Source organism: Choristoneura fumiferana, chromosome 7 (genome assembly GCF_025370935.1).
Source record: "Choristoneura fumiferana chromosome 7, NRCan_CFum_1, whole genome shotgun sequence".
Lineage (NCBI taxonomy): Eukaryota > Metazoa > Arthropoda > Insecta > Lepidoptera > Tortricidae > Choristoneura > Choristoneura fumiferana.
Window position 1 is genome coordinate 11,373,830 of NC_133478.1, and position 11,937 is coordinate 11,385,766.

Sequence of the window (11,937 nt, forward strand, 5' to 3'; positions counted from 1 at the left end):
AAGGAGTCACATCTATTATTTTATGAAAGATTAAAATCTAAATTTTAATAAAATAATGGCTTTGGCTCTTTTCATAACTGTTATTTGCGAAAATTTTCACTGAAAAAATTATCTGTTTTGAGATGTACGACTTTTCACATGACTACAGCTTTGTATTTGTAATATACTTAATGTTAGAAAAAGTACTGTTTACAAAACATCGATGTTTTCATCCCATACAGCGAGATACATCGATGTACAGTTCCGATTTATCGAATCGAAAAAAAATCGATGTTTTTTCAGTGGACTCCCCTATTTGCGTTTTTTCTGACTTTCCACGCCAGTGTGACCAACCTAAAAATTTGAGATCCTACCTAAGATCGTTTAGGCAAGACAACTGGCAATCTCCACTTTTTTATGTTCTTGGTTCACTGATGGCCGTGATGCCAATGCTTTTAATAAATAAAAAAAACCTGCAGTGTTGCCAGGTCTTCCATATTTTCAGGAAATTCATTATTTTTGTCCAACGTTTACTGATATTTACCCAAAATCTAAGGTTTTTTCTCCAACTGCGCAGAATAAGGGTTATGCCATAGAGTACAACATTGTTTATGTTTCTGTTTTTTCCGTGTTTACTGTTTTTCCGTGTTTGGTTGACGCTAGGTGTGATTGAGGTGGGCCACTAGCTTGTGGTCTACAGGCGTAGGGGGGGGGGGGGATCACAGGCACAGGGGACATGACCCTCCCCAAAATTGTACACGTCACATTGATTGAATTTTTTTATAAAAAATAATAAAATAACTTTAAAAAAAAAAACAGTGTCCTAGCTGCAATGTATTATAATTTGTGACCTCTACAAAATTTGAGGCTGTGACCGACCGACATCTAATGTGTGGTTTATCATCATAGGGCCTAACAAAATTTATCTTGCCCGTACTAAATTTAAGTCCTGTGCCCCCAGTTTACAGTTTACAAGTAATAATTATCGGCCAATATAGTTACGACAAAACATGCGGGCACGTCAGTTGGTAAAGTTTACAAAAAATACATTTTGATAAGTATACGGGTATCCGTATTCCGTACTAAGTATTTATAAATTACCTAGTATTTTAACCTGCTATGTCAAAATAATGTAATATCAAAATTAGATCAACCTTAACTTGCCAACATAATGCGTAAAAAATAACTGTAAAAAATTTAGAAAAATGTTATTTATACATATATTCCCAAAATATGCCAAGGTAATGTATAAAATATTTATATAATAATCAATATTACTTGGTTTATTTAATACAAATTGGCTTTTGTACATTCAGGTACCTAACGTAAAGCACCTATTATTAAGTAAGAAGTAAAAATCATCATCATCATCCCAGCCTATACAAGTCCCACTGCTGGGCACAGGCCTCCTCTCAGAACAAGAGGGCGTGGGCCATAGTTCCCACGCGGGCCCAGTGCGGATTGGGAACTTCGCACGCACCATTGAATCGCATCGCAGGTTTGTACAGGTTTCCTCACGATGTTTTCCTTCACCGCAAAGCTCGTGGTAAATTTCAAATGTAATTCCGCACATGAATTTAGAAAAACTCAGAGGTGCGAACCGGGGTTCGAACCCACGACCCTCTGCTTGAGAGGCGATAGGTCAAACCACTAGGCCACCACAGCTTCAGAAGTAAAAATACTAAGTATAAATATCATGGGGCACTTCACACCAATTGACCTAGTCCCAAACTACAGGGCGGCCACGCCGTACAAAATACGCGTTCTTGAATCTACATAGGCACGACGATGGCTGTACACGCGTCAATATGTGCGTAAGAAACACAGGGCTGACCATCGCAAAATCCTAGTACTATAAGTATTTACTACCAATGACATTTAAAGGTATTTAAATGTAGGTATGGCTTAGATGTGCAAATAAATGTACTTAATCGTTAATCTTACCTATTTATTTAAACCTACTTAAAATGTGTCTGGCTGTGTATTTCAGCATTATTATTTCCAATTACAATAGATATACGAATCCAGACTTAAATGAATTATTCGGTAGGTACCTAGTTATTTCATGTTTTAATCGCGATAATTTCAGAAATCATTATTTATTTATAAAAGGAAGTAGGGAGGGTACCGTTACCATTTCGCAAAATTATTGCTCCCGAACTTAGTGCCGTGCTGTTAGATTATTTTATTGTGCTAATAGGTTTGTGTCGATTTATGTTTGTCTATGGTTTGTCGTTTCTGTTCTCTGTGTGTCAAGGAAACGTTATTACAAAAAGTCATGTCAAAGTTGTGCTGATCTTTTATTCGCAAGATTATTTCTAATATTAAAAGGTTATGGGCCGACATACATCGCGTTGCGCACCCGACTGCTTTTCTGCGGTTTTCCTGCGGTTTTCCTGCAATCTGCGCTTGAGGGGTGGGATAACTCGAACCGTTGCGGGGTGGAGCGTGGCCATTCTGTACGTTAGTATTATTATATATTCTGTGCCCAAACTAAGCAAAGCTTGTACTATGGATACTAGGCAACGGATAAACATACTTATATAGATAAATACATATTTAAATACATATTGAACATGTAAGACCCGAGAACAAACATTCGTATTATTCATACAAATATCTGCCCCAGCCGGGAATCGAACCCGGAACCTCAAGCTTCGTAGTCAGGTTCTCTAACCACTTTAATACTTTCTTCTGACAACTCGAAAAGTAATTGATTTTTTTGTAAACGTTACCAACTGACGTGCCCGCCAAATGCCTCCTCTAGTGCTATGTTTGGTTACGACACAGTAGCATGACAAAAAAAATATTTGTTGACTTTTCTCAAATTTGACTAGGCAACACTGCCTGTCTGACCGTGCCGTCCTGCTGGGCTACTGCAGGCTACTACGAAACTCGAAACTCGAAGTTCGTGTCGTGCTGTCCCTCTCGCTCTCGTATTAAATAGTATAAGTGTCAGAGGAACCGCACTACACGAACTTCGAGGTTCGAGTTTCGTAGTAGCCCTGCTGCTACGAAACTCGAAACTCGAAGTTCGTATCGTTCGGTCCCTCTGACACTTCTACTATTTAATACGAGCGCGAGAGAAACGGTACGATACGAAGTACGAACTTCGAGTTTAGAGCTTCGAGTAGCCCTGCTGCTGTCTGTCTGTCAAGTCACTTCAAGTCAGTCAAGCAAATTCGCGAAATCAGAGAATCCAAATTATCTGGTTTTCTGTTAAGAATAAAAATGGCAAAAGTGGAAAATAGCACTAGAATTAGCACAGAGAAAATACCATTAGAGACTGATGAAGGTATAATGGAGAGTGAAGAAAGAAAATGGGGTATACCTTTAAAAGAAATGTATAAACAAGGACTCGCCTTTTACAAAGGTAAATTAGTTATTTTCTGTGAATATAAACTGATATATGCGCCCGAAAACAACACAATCTTTGCACACAATTACTTAAATAATTAAAGAACAGTTAGATATTCCAAGTGATACAGCAATACGTTTCTGTTTGCCATATTCGAATATATTTTATTACAATTTTATTAGCTCAGTCGCACGTACTCCAAACTTTACATGTTTTCTTAAAGCAATTTTGCTATCAGATCATTAATACTCTCCCAATAAGCATAGTATTTTATGACTTTTCAAAGAAAAAGAGTGTGTGGATAGTTTACAATTCACCTGTTTTTTTTTCTGGCATATTACGATTCTGTTGATTACCTATTCAAATTAATATTATTGTTCTTTGGTTACTAAAATGTCTCTTATTCTTTTTTTTAATTCAGACAAGGAAGGTAAAGCCCTTCATCTCAGTTACGAGGACCGACTTAAACTAGTAGCTTATACTCAGCAAGCAGCCCATGGCACTCTAGATGTCAACTCTGCACCGCCTCTGGGGGTGTTGGACGTAATAGGACGAGATCGGCGAGCAGCATGGCAAGCACTTGGTACAATGTCGCAAGTACAAGCCATGGCTGGATTTCTATGCACTTTAGAGAGGTATGAATCATTTTATGCATATCTTTCTTATCTGTTACGAGTATCAGTCTTTGTCGATAGATAATTTGAGTACAGTTTTATTAGTGATCTGTGCTTGTTTTATCTTCCAGATTATGCCCCTTGTTTAAACCATATGTGGAAGCAATACAGAAGGACTTTGAAGATAAAAAGCAACAACAGTAAGCATCTCCATGTTTACTAACTCTTGTATTGTTACATTATCTTGTGAATAATTAACTAATAATGTAAACAAATTAGTAGATTTTAACCTACTTTCAATACTCTTGACTTTTCTATTGTGTACATTGTATTAGAGCTTTGGTGACAGTGCCGTAATCAAATACCATCAGCAAAAAGGTTTTTAAATATTTTTTTTACAAAAAAACATTTTATGATGGTTTATAAATTTAACCTTTTGACCACCCATTTTAAGCATAAAGGTTAAAACTACTTTAAAATATTGGTGTCTGATTTAAAATATGTCATATTTGACTAATTTTATTTTCAGTAGCAACCAGAATTATTTACAATTTTAAATGTTTAATCTAATAGGTCTTTTTTTTCCTTTTAAGGGAAAAGAAACAGAAAGAAGAAAAAGCGAATGTTGAGCTACAAAGTAGGATAAATATTGAAAAGCAAAAACAGCAAAACAATAAATTAACTGAAGAGCAACAAGTGTAAGCATCTTAACCTAAAAAAGTGTTTAAACTCAACATGTCAAAGGTTGCTCCTGGAGCCAACCACATTGAATAGTCCTATTAAATACCCATAATACTAAAGTCCCTTTGTAATATTTCAGGCAGAAAATCAAGGATGCACTCAACGCGCAAACTTACGACCAGTTTCTGCAGTATGCACAACAGCAGTTCCCTGGCAACTTTGACCAGCAAGCTGTCCTCATCAGGCAACTCCAGGACCAACATTACCAGCAGTACATACAGCAGTTGGCTGTCGACCAACGGCTAGCCAACTCAAATATAAAGAGCACCGAGGATATTGATAAGGAAAATGGAAATCCTGCAAAATTACTGGAAAGTGGCGATTTTGATACATCTGATTTGGATAACAAGTAAGTTTCTTTATCCTTGTAAATTAAAAAGTTGATAATACCAGTTTGTATGTCTAACATATACTTAAAAATCATAAAATAAATAATTACGCCTTATCTGATACTTGGTACATCTCTGTAATGGACACATCATCATCAAATGGGCTAAGGATTAGACACATATGAATAGGAGTTTCTTAAAATCTTTTTTCTTTTGTCAATGAAACAAAAAATTATGAACTAGCCGGTTAAAGCTCCATGTGAAGTCAGGAACTGAAAAAAGAGTAGGCTCGCTTTTTGAAGATACCCCATCAGGATAGATCAGTCTGGAAATACTGGTGCTGTAAGCTGATCCCAGTTTCACCATGCGTGGCACAAAGTTTTGCAAGAAATAAACTGTAGTTGACCACCAACTATTGAGGTGGTGAGGGAGGAAAGAAAGTCTGTTACTTTTGGAATGTATTAAAATATAAGTTATGGTTGCATAATGGTCCTTTTGCAGGGACACAAGTCTCACATTGGATGTTGTGCAGGCTCATATTGGGTATGTGGATCTTGCTTGTTATTTGATGTCATTGATAGCTAATAAGCTAAGCTAATTAAGTCTGATAATACACTGAGTAGAAATTAAGAGATGAAATCTTACGAAAAGCCCTACTTGCATTCAGGCAGTAATGTACAGAAATGATGAAACTTAAAAATGACAATTAAAAAAATAATAATTTTGAAAATGGACTTTTCTATACATTTATGTTTTAATGTTTTCAGGCCTGAAGACGAGTCTGCAGATCTTTTGGACCAGAAAGAAGACTCTGACGACGATGGTAAATATTTTTGTGTGCTCTCACCTAGCCTATTTCAAGTTTTTTAATCAATAGCGTTTTTCAATATAATGTTCATTAATTTCATGAATTAAATTCGGGTTTTTGTTCCGCGTACCTTGATTTTAGAGCAGCTCGATATTTCGGCACAGTTGCATGCGCCATCATCACGAGACGAGACTCATAAAATTAGTAATGACCGCGATAGTCTAAAATATTGTTTTCATTAGTCATAGTTAAATGAATAATGACTTTCAAATGTATCTTTCTAAATGTTTTTAAGTAATTATCTGTATGCCTAATGGATGTTATAGATTTGGTTTCTTAGAAATGATTTACTTTAAATATTTAAACTATATGAATAATGATAATTAGTATGGTGAAATATGTAAATAATGTCAAGAACGATATATATACTTACTCTTAGTCTATGATAAAATTATTTAAATAGAATTAAAACATTTTGACCTTTATAGTCATAAAATTTTATGAATTTTGTAATTATAGTAGTATTTTATATAATAGGTCATTAATATTAGAACTATTATGTTATATTAAACAAAAATTAGGACTATTTATGAAACAATAAATTTACGGGAAATAAATTGATCACAGTTAAATTATATGACCTCTGGTCTGTTTTGTCTAGAAATCTTCCCCCACATAGAGGAAGCGAACATGTGGACGCGGGGCGAAGTTGCGCAGTTCAAAGAGACAGCGGGCGCTGGCGGTGGGCGCCTCACTGTGGGCCACGGCGAGACGGTCACTGTGCGGGTGCCCACACACCAACGGGCCAAGTGCCTCTGCTGGGAGTTCGCCACCGATAACTATGATATAGGTGAGTGCTGATCCATGTTTCTTAAAGCCAGTCATCTGGCATCTGCAGTCTTCCCCCACAGGCGGGGGCGAAGTTGCACAGTTTCAAAGAGACGTCGGGCGCCTCACTGTGGGGCACCTGCCCGGGCCAAATGCCTCAGCTGGGAGTTCGACATCCATAACTATGATATAGGTGAGTGCTGGTCCATGTTTCTTAAAGCCAGTTATCATATAATCATCCTCTACATAGAGGAAGTGAACATGTGGACGTGGAAGGAAGTTGCGATGCGTTATCACGAATATATATGATTTCTTTCTTTCTGATGAGGCGCACTGGTTATTCTGGGCGCGACAAAGTTCGTATAATTTTCGCAAGTCATCATGTAATGTTTGTCAAAATTATTGTTTGTCATACTTATTTTTTTTTTCACTGTAGCCTCAATTTTTTCTAATTTTTTTTAATAGTCCTATAGAAAACTGTAGGTTAGGTTAGGTTTGTTTTATAACAACTCTGAACAAACAATACATTCTGACAAAGACTACATTCTGACTTCCAACAATGACGCGGGCCGATATAGACCCGGTTTTTCCACCTAGTTACATAATTTGCACTCCAGGTTTCGGCTTGTACTTCGAGTGGAGTAAATCGGCCACGACCGAGGTGACGGTGCACGTGTCGGAGAGCGACGACGAAGACGACGCGGACGACGACGGATACGGCGACGAAGGTACGATACGGACGGACTACTCTTGAGATAATTATGATTTATATAGTAACTTTTTTTAACCTTCTTTTGCTTGCTGTTTTTATTCGAAATATCTCCCCAATACCTACCTACCCCTCGTAAGATTCCCAAACCCTCAAGGAATATGTCTGCCAATTTTAAAGTATCTGTCCTTCAGTGGCATGGCGCTGTAACACACCGATTCCCACCGGCTTGCCTAAATTATGACATGTAAAGCTTGTCTACATCAATTCCGAGGAGTTACGTCCGAAGAAATATCTAACTCCCGCTTCTCTCTTTCTCCTAACGAAAATGTTCACTCCCCGCCGCTAGCCCCAGTGGTTTAGGCTTAGGCTGTGCTTTGTCTCTCAGTCAGTCAGAAACTACTTTTCTATAGATATTAAGATATATCTAAGTTTTTTTTTATAGAGTTCACGATAACTGAAGGAGGTGACCCGGAAGTGGGATCCGAGCGACGCGCGCTTGCGCACCAGAGGCCCTCCGTCAGCATCGTTGTGCCCATATTCCGTAGGGACTGCCACACCGAGGTCGGGACCTTTTATGCATTTTAACCTTTTACGTACTTTAACTTATTACGCACTTTAACTTTTAAGTCAACTCAGTGGACTACCTTTTTTTTTAACAGAATAAAATTGTAAATTGTACAAATGTCAAAGTTGTCAAAGGACCTTACGACACTAGCGCCAACTTTATCGTCACAATAACCGTCATTAATTTAGTTTTTGTAGGTTAAAATAAATAATTAACTAACTTAATGAGCATTTATTTATTTCAGGTGTACGCCGGCTCTCATACTTATCCAGGGGAAGGAGTATATCTACTTAAATTCGACAACACCTACAGTTTATGGCGGTCCAAAACGCTATATTACAAAGTATATTATACACAGTAAAACATATTTTTACCATAATGTAATCATGACAAATTAAAAAGGGAATATCAATTGATTATTGTTTAAAGATGTTGCATAAAGTACACCAGTATTTGTTAATATAATAATGAAGTGCAATAAGAGCTTATTTATTATTATTTTGTGTTCTTCAGATTAAAAAATATCGCTAAAATAATGGTCTTTTTAAGTAAAAGTAAAATATAATGATAATGACAAATTATACTGTGTGGTATCGTGTTCTTTATCTGCGTTGTTCCTAATTACTCTAATTAGTTAATAATTTGCTTAAATATAATTATAAAAATATTGTCTTAGGGCCTACGTTAGCTGGCGCGGGTGCACGGAGCGGGCGCACGCCTGCTGCACGGCTACTACGAAACTCGAAACTCGGAGTTCGTGTCGTGCGGTCCCTCTGACACTTATACTATTTAATACGAGAGCGAGAGGGACCGCACGACACGAACTTCGAGTTTCGTAGTAGCCCTGCTGGCGCGGGTGTAGGTAAAATCCGTCGCACGCGACGCGTTCATTTAGCGCTACTCATACTATTTTTCAATAGGCGTTCACCCGCTCCGTACAAACAGCGTCAGCTAGCGTTGACCCTTAAACAATTTTCTATTAAACCATTAAGAAAGAAAAGAAAGAAAGAAAAATGATTTATTAACGGTCCCAACAGTACCACCACCAAACACAAAAAACAATAATATATTACTATACAAGCAAAATTACAATAAATTGTATGGTGATGACACCAATTGTCACCGAAAAAGGGTCTCCACTCAGCATGTGTTGCTACACAGTGGGTGCAGCAACGCTGATTTTCTGCAGAGCCCAAATTTGAGCTAAACGACAGCTCCACTTGTTACATTATAAATTTATAATATAATTAAACAGGTATTTAAATATTACCCACACAGCTAAGACTAAGCCTACGTTTTAACCAAGTGACGGGCATAAGGCACAATGCAAGAGGCATGGTGATACTAAAAAAATAAAAATAACATATTATATGCAATACCCATACACATACAGGACAGGATAATATCAACTTCAGTTTATACGTCGCCATAGTATTTATGGTAGTTATCGAGTCATCTAGATTGCCTGATTACTAACACATTCGTTACTCTAACCTTATTCGAATTATGTTAGTCACAATAACATCAATAACATCTCAAGAAGTTTGTAAAAGCAACAACCCTTGAAATATAGTTTTATTTATGTTTAATCCATTTCTCTATAGTAGCGAATTAATATGTTGTTAGGTATTAAGAGCGATATATATTTACATTGAACGGTAATAATGTGCCATTAGGGGAACAATACAAAGTGGATTTTAAATGTATATAAATTGGTTTTGCACTTTATAGATCTATCACAATAGATATCTTGAATGTTATCTGTAACTCTTCAATTTGTCTTAGTAAATGTCTATCGTGAACCGCAGCGTAATCGGGAGGTTTACTCGTATAATTTGATGTATTAAACTATTTATTAACTTTCATGTTGTAAGATGAGTGTAGTATCATCAGTAGCGTTTTCATCATTGTAGTGACGTTAACTGCATGTATTACATGTTTAGCTTTGTGTTGCATATGGAACTATATTTTGTTGTATTTTAACCAATAGTTTTATTTACAACTCTGTTAAATATAAGATTTTTGTATGGATGGATAATGGAAACTAATTTTTGTACACACTTTGTGTAAATTGAAATACAATCTTGTGGTATAATGACAATTAAATGCCATCCTAAGGGGCTGTTTCACCATCCATTGATTAGTGTTAACTGACGGTTAAATGTGATGCCGTCTCCGTCTATTCGAACAAAACAAATAAAGACGGCATCACATTTAACCGTCAGTTAACACTAATCAATGGTTGGTGAAACAGCCCCTAAGTCTTAAATGTATCTAGTATTTTTGTGTTTTTTATGTTAAAAGTTATCGTTTGTATTTTATGTAGGTACTTATTGGTGAGATCATGTAAAATTTAGTAGGTACTTGTGATGTAACGAATGTTCTGTTTTTAACATGATTGAATGTGAACATAGATCACTTTTGATCATTATTTTTTATCATCCCAGCCTATATACGTCCCACTGCTGGGCACAGGCCTCCTCTCAGAATGAGAGGACTTAAGCCATAGTTCCCACGCGTGCTCAGTGCGGATTGGGAACTTCATACGCACCGTTGAATTGCTTCGCAGGTTTGTGCAGGTTTCTTAACGATGTTTTCCTTCACCGTAAAGCTCGTGGTAAATTTCAAAGGTAATTCCGCACATGAATGTGGAAAAGTTCAGAGGTGCGAGCCGGGGTTTGAACCCACGATCCTCTGCTTGAGAGGCGATAGGACAAACCACTAGGCGACCACTGCTTATTTATTATTAACGGGTTATTTTTTTATAAACCCTCAAAAAAGTTCGCTACTAGCTCAAAATATTTATAATTTCAACCTAGTAACACCAAGAATAACGAATATAAGTTTTTTTTCCGGTCAATTTGAGTTTGTTATATAATTTTTTTACGGTTAATTTTGGGTTAATTTAGAAATAATGTTCACTTTTCAGTTCTTAATTTCACTGCTAAATATTCGCACAATTTTCCGAATGCGAATATTCGTTACATCACTAGTAGGTAAGGTACAGTCAGCATTGGAAGTACCTCAGGGGATATTGAACTCGAAATGATGATTTTATTCTGTTTACAATAGATAATGATGGATATATCAGCTCGGTTTCTTTAATCATAAGTTCTAATGGGAATGGATGAAAATTTTAGAAACGCTTGATTTTTTTATCATCGATAGGAATAACCTTTCTAATTAACAGAAAAAAATATCAGATTTTTAAGTAACATCAATTAATTTAAAAAAAAGATATTATTCTTTACCGCCAAATTACGACAGTCCGGTCGGTTACGGGTTGTTCCATAGTCCAGAATAAAAAAACATGAAAAAATTTTTTTTGTGTCTGACTCAACTTTGACTGACTCGATCGTTTTGGCAGGTGACACTCTTTACCGACTCCGATAATACCGATATGGAAATACCGACCCTGTTTTTCATCTACACACACACCCATAGAAGCTCATGTCAATTTCTATGGACGTGTACATGAGAAACAGGGTTGGTATTTCCATGTCAGTATTATTCGGCCCGGTAAAGAGTGTCACCGGTCAAAACGATCGAGGCAAAGACACATAAATTCTTTTTTAATGTATTTTTATTCTGGACTATGGAACAACCCGTAACGGTACGGCCGGACTGTCGTAGGTAATTTAGCGCTAAAGAAAACTCTTTAATTTTTTTTAATTAATTGATGCTATCTTATATTTTTTTCTGTTAACTAGAAAGGTTATTCCTATTGATATAAAAAGTTTCAAGCGTTTCTAAATTTTTCAGACATTCCCCATTGCTGATCATTGCTACAGTTAACTGTACTTACTAAAACAAAGTTTCAAATTGTTCATGAGTCAGGACAGTGATAAAATGCAATATGACTTGCAAAACTTGGTTTATTTGAGAACTTACATTGTTCAATTTAAGGTCACAACAGCAATAACAGTCGAATCATTGTGTAATCTTCTGTTCTTTGTATCCTTGGAGGAATAAAAATTGGTAGTACCCATGTTTTACCTTTTTT

General features: G+C 36.4%; 1 protein-coding gene across 3 annotated transcripts; it reads left to right on the plus strand.

Annotated features, from left to right (window-relative positions):
• Positions 1-3,090: 3,090 nt before the first annotated feature.
• On the plus strand, positions 3,091-11,736 carry LOC141429714 (Golgi resident protein GCP60). Of its 3 annotated transcripts, XM_074090175.1 has the most exons (11): positions 3,097-3,352; positions 3,759-3,972; positions 4,083-4,151; positions 4,545-4,649; positions 4,772-5,041; positions 5,523-5,564; positions 5,789-5,844; positions 6,491-6,679; positions 7,275-7,385; positions 7,812-7,930; positions 8,179-11,736. In XM_074090175.1, exons 1-11 carry the CDS (start codon positions 3,211-3,213, stop codon positions 8,293-8,295), a joined length of 1,434 nt encoding a protein of 477 aa, XP_073946276.1. In that variant the 5' UTR covers positions 3,097-3,210; the 3' UTR covers positions 8,296-11,736. The 3 variants fall into 3 exon arrangements, with proteins under 3 accessions (XP_073946279.1, XP_073946276.1, XP_073946277.1); XM_074090178.1 differs by lacking the exon at positions 4,545-4,649 and having other exon boundaries at positions 3,091-3,352; XM_074090176.1 differs by lacking the exon at positions 5,523-5,564.
• The last annotated feature ends 201 nt before the right edge of the window (positions 11,737-11,937 follow it).

Coding starts and splice junctions, on each gene's coding strand:
- LOC141429714 (XM_074090175.1), top strand. CDS start 3,211: ATGGCAAAAGTGGAAAATAGCACTAGAATTAGCACAGAGAAAATACCA. Junction 4,152..4,544: donor GAAGATAAAAAGCAACAACA/GTAAGCATCTCC, acceptor TTTCCTTTTAAG/GGAAAAGAAACAGAAAGAAG. Junction 7,931..8,178: donor GTAGGGACTGCCACACCGAG/GTCGGGACCTTT, acceptor TATTTATTTCAG/GTGTACGCCGGCTCTCATAC.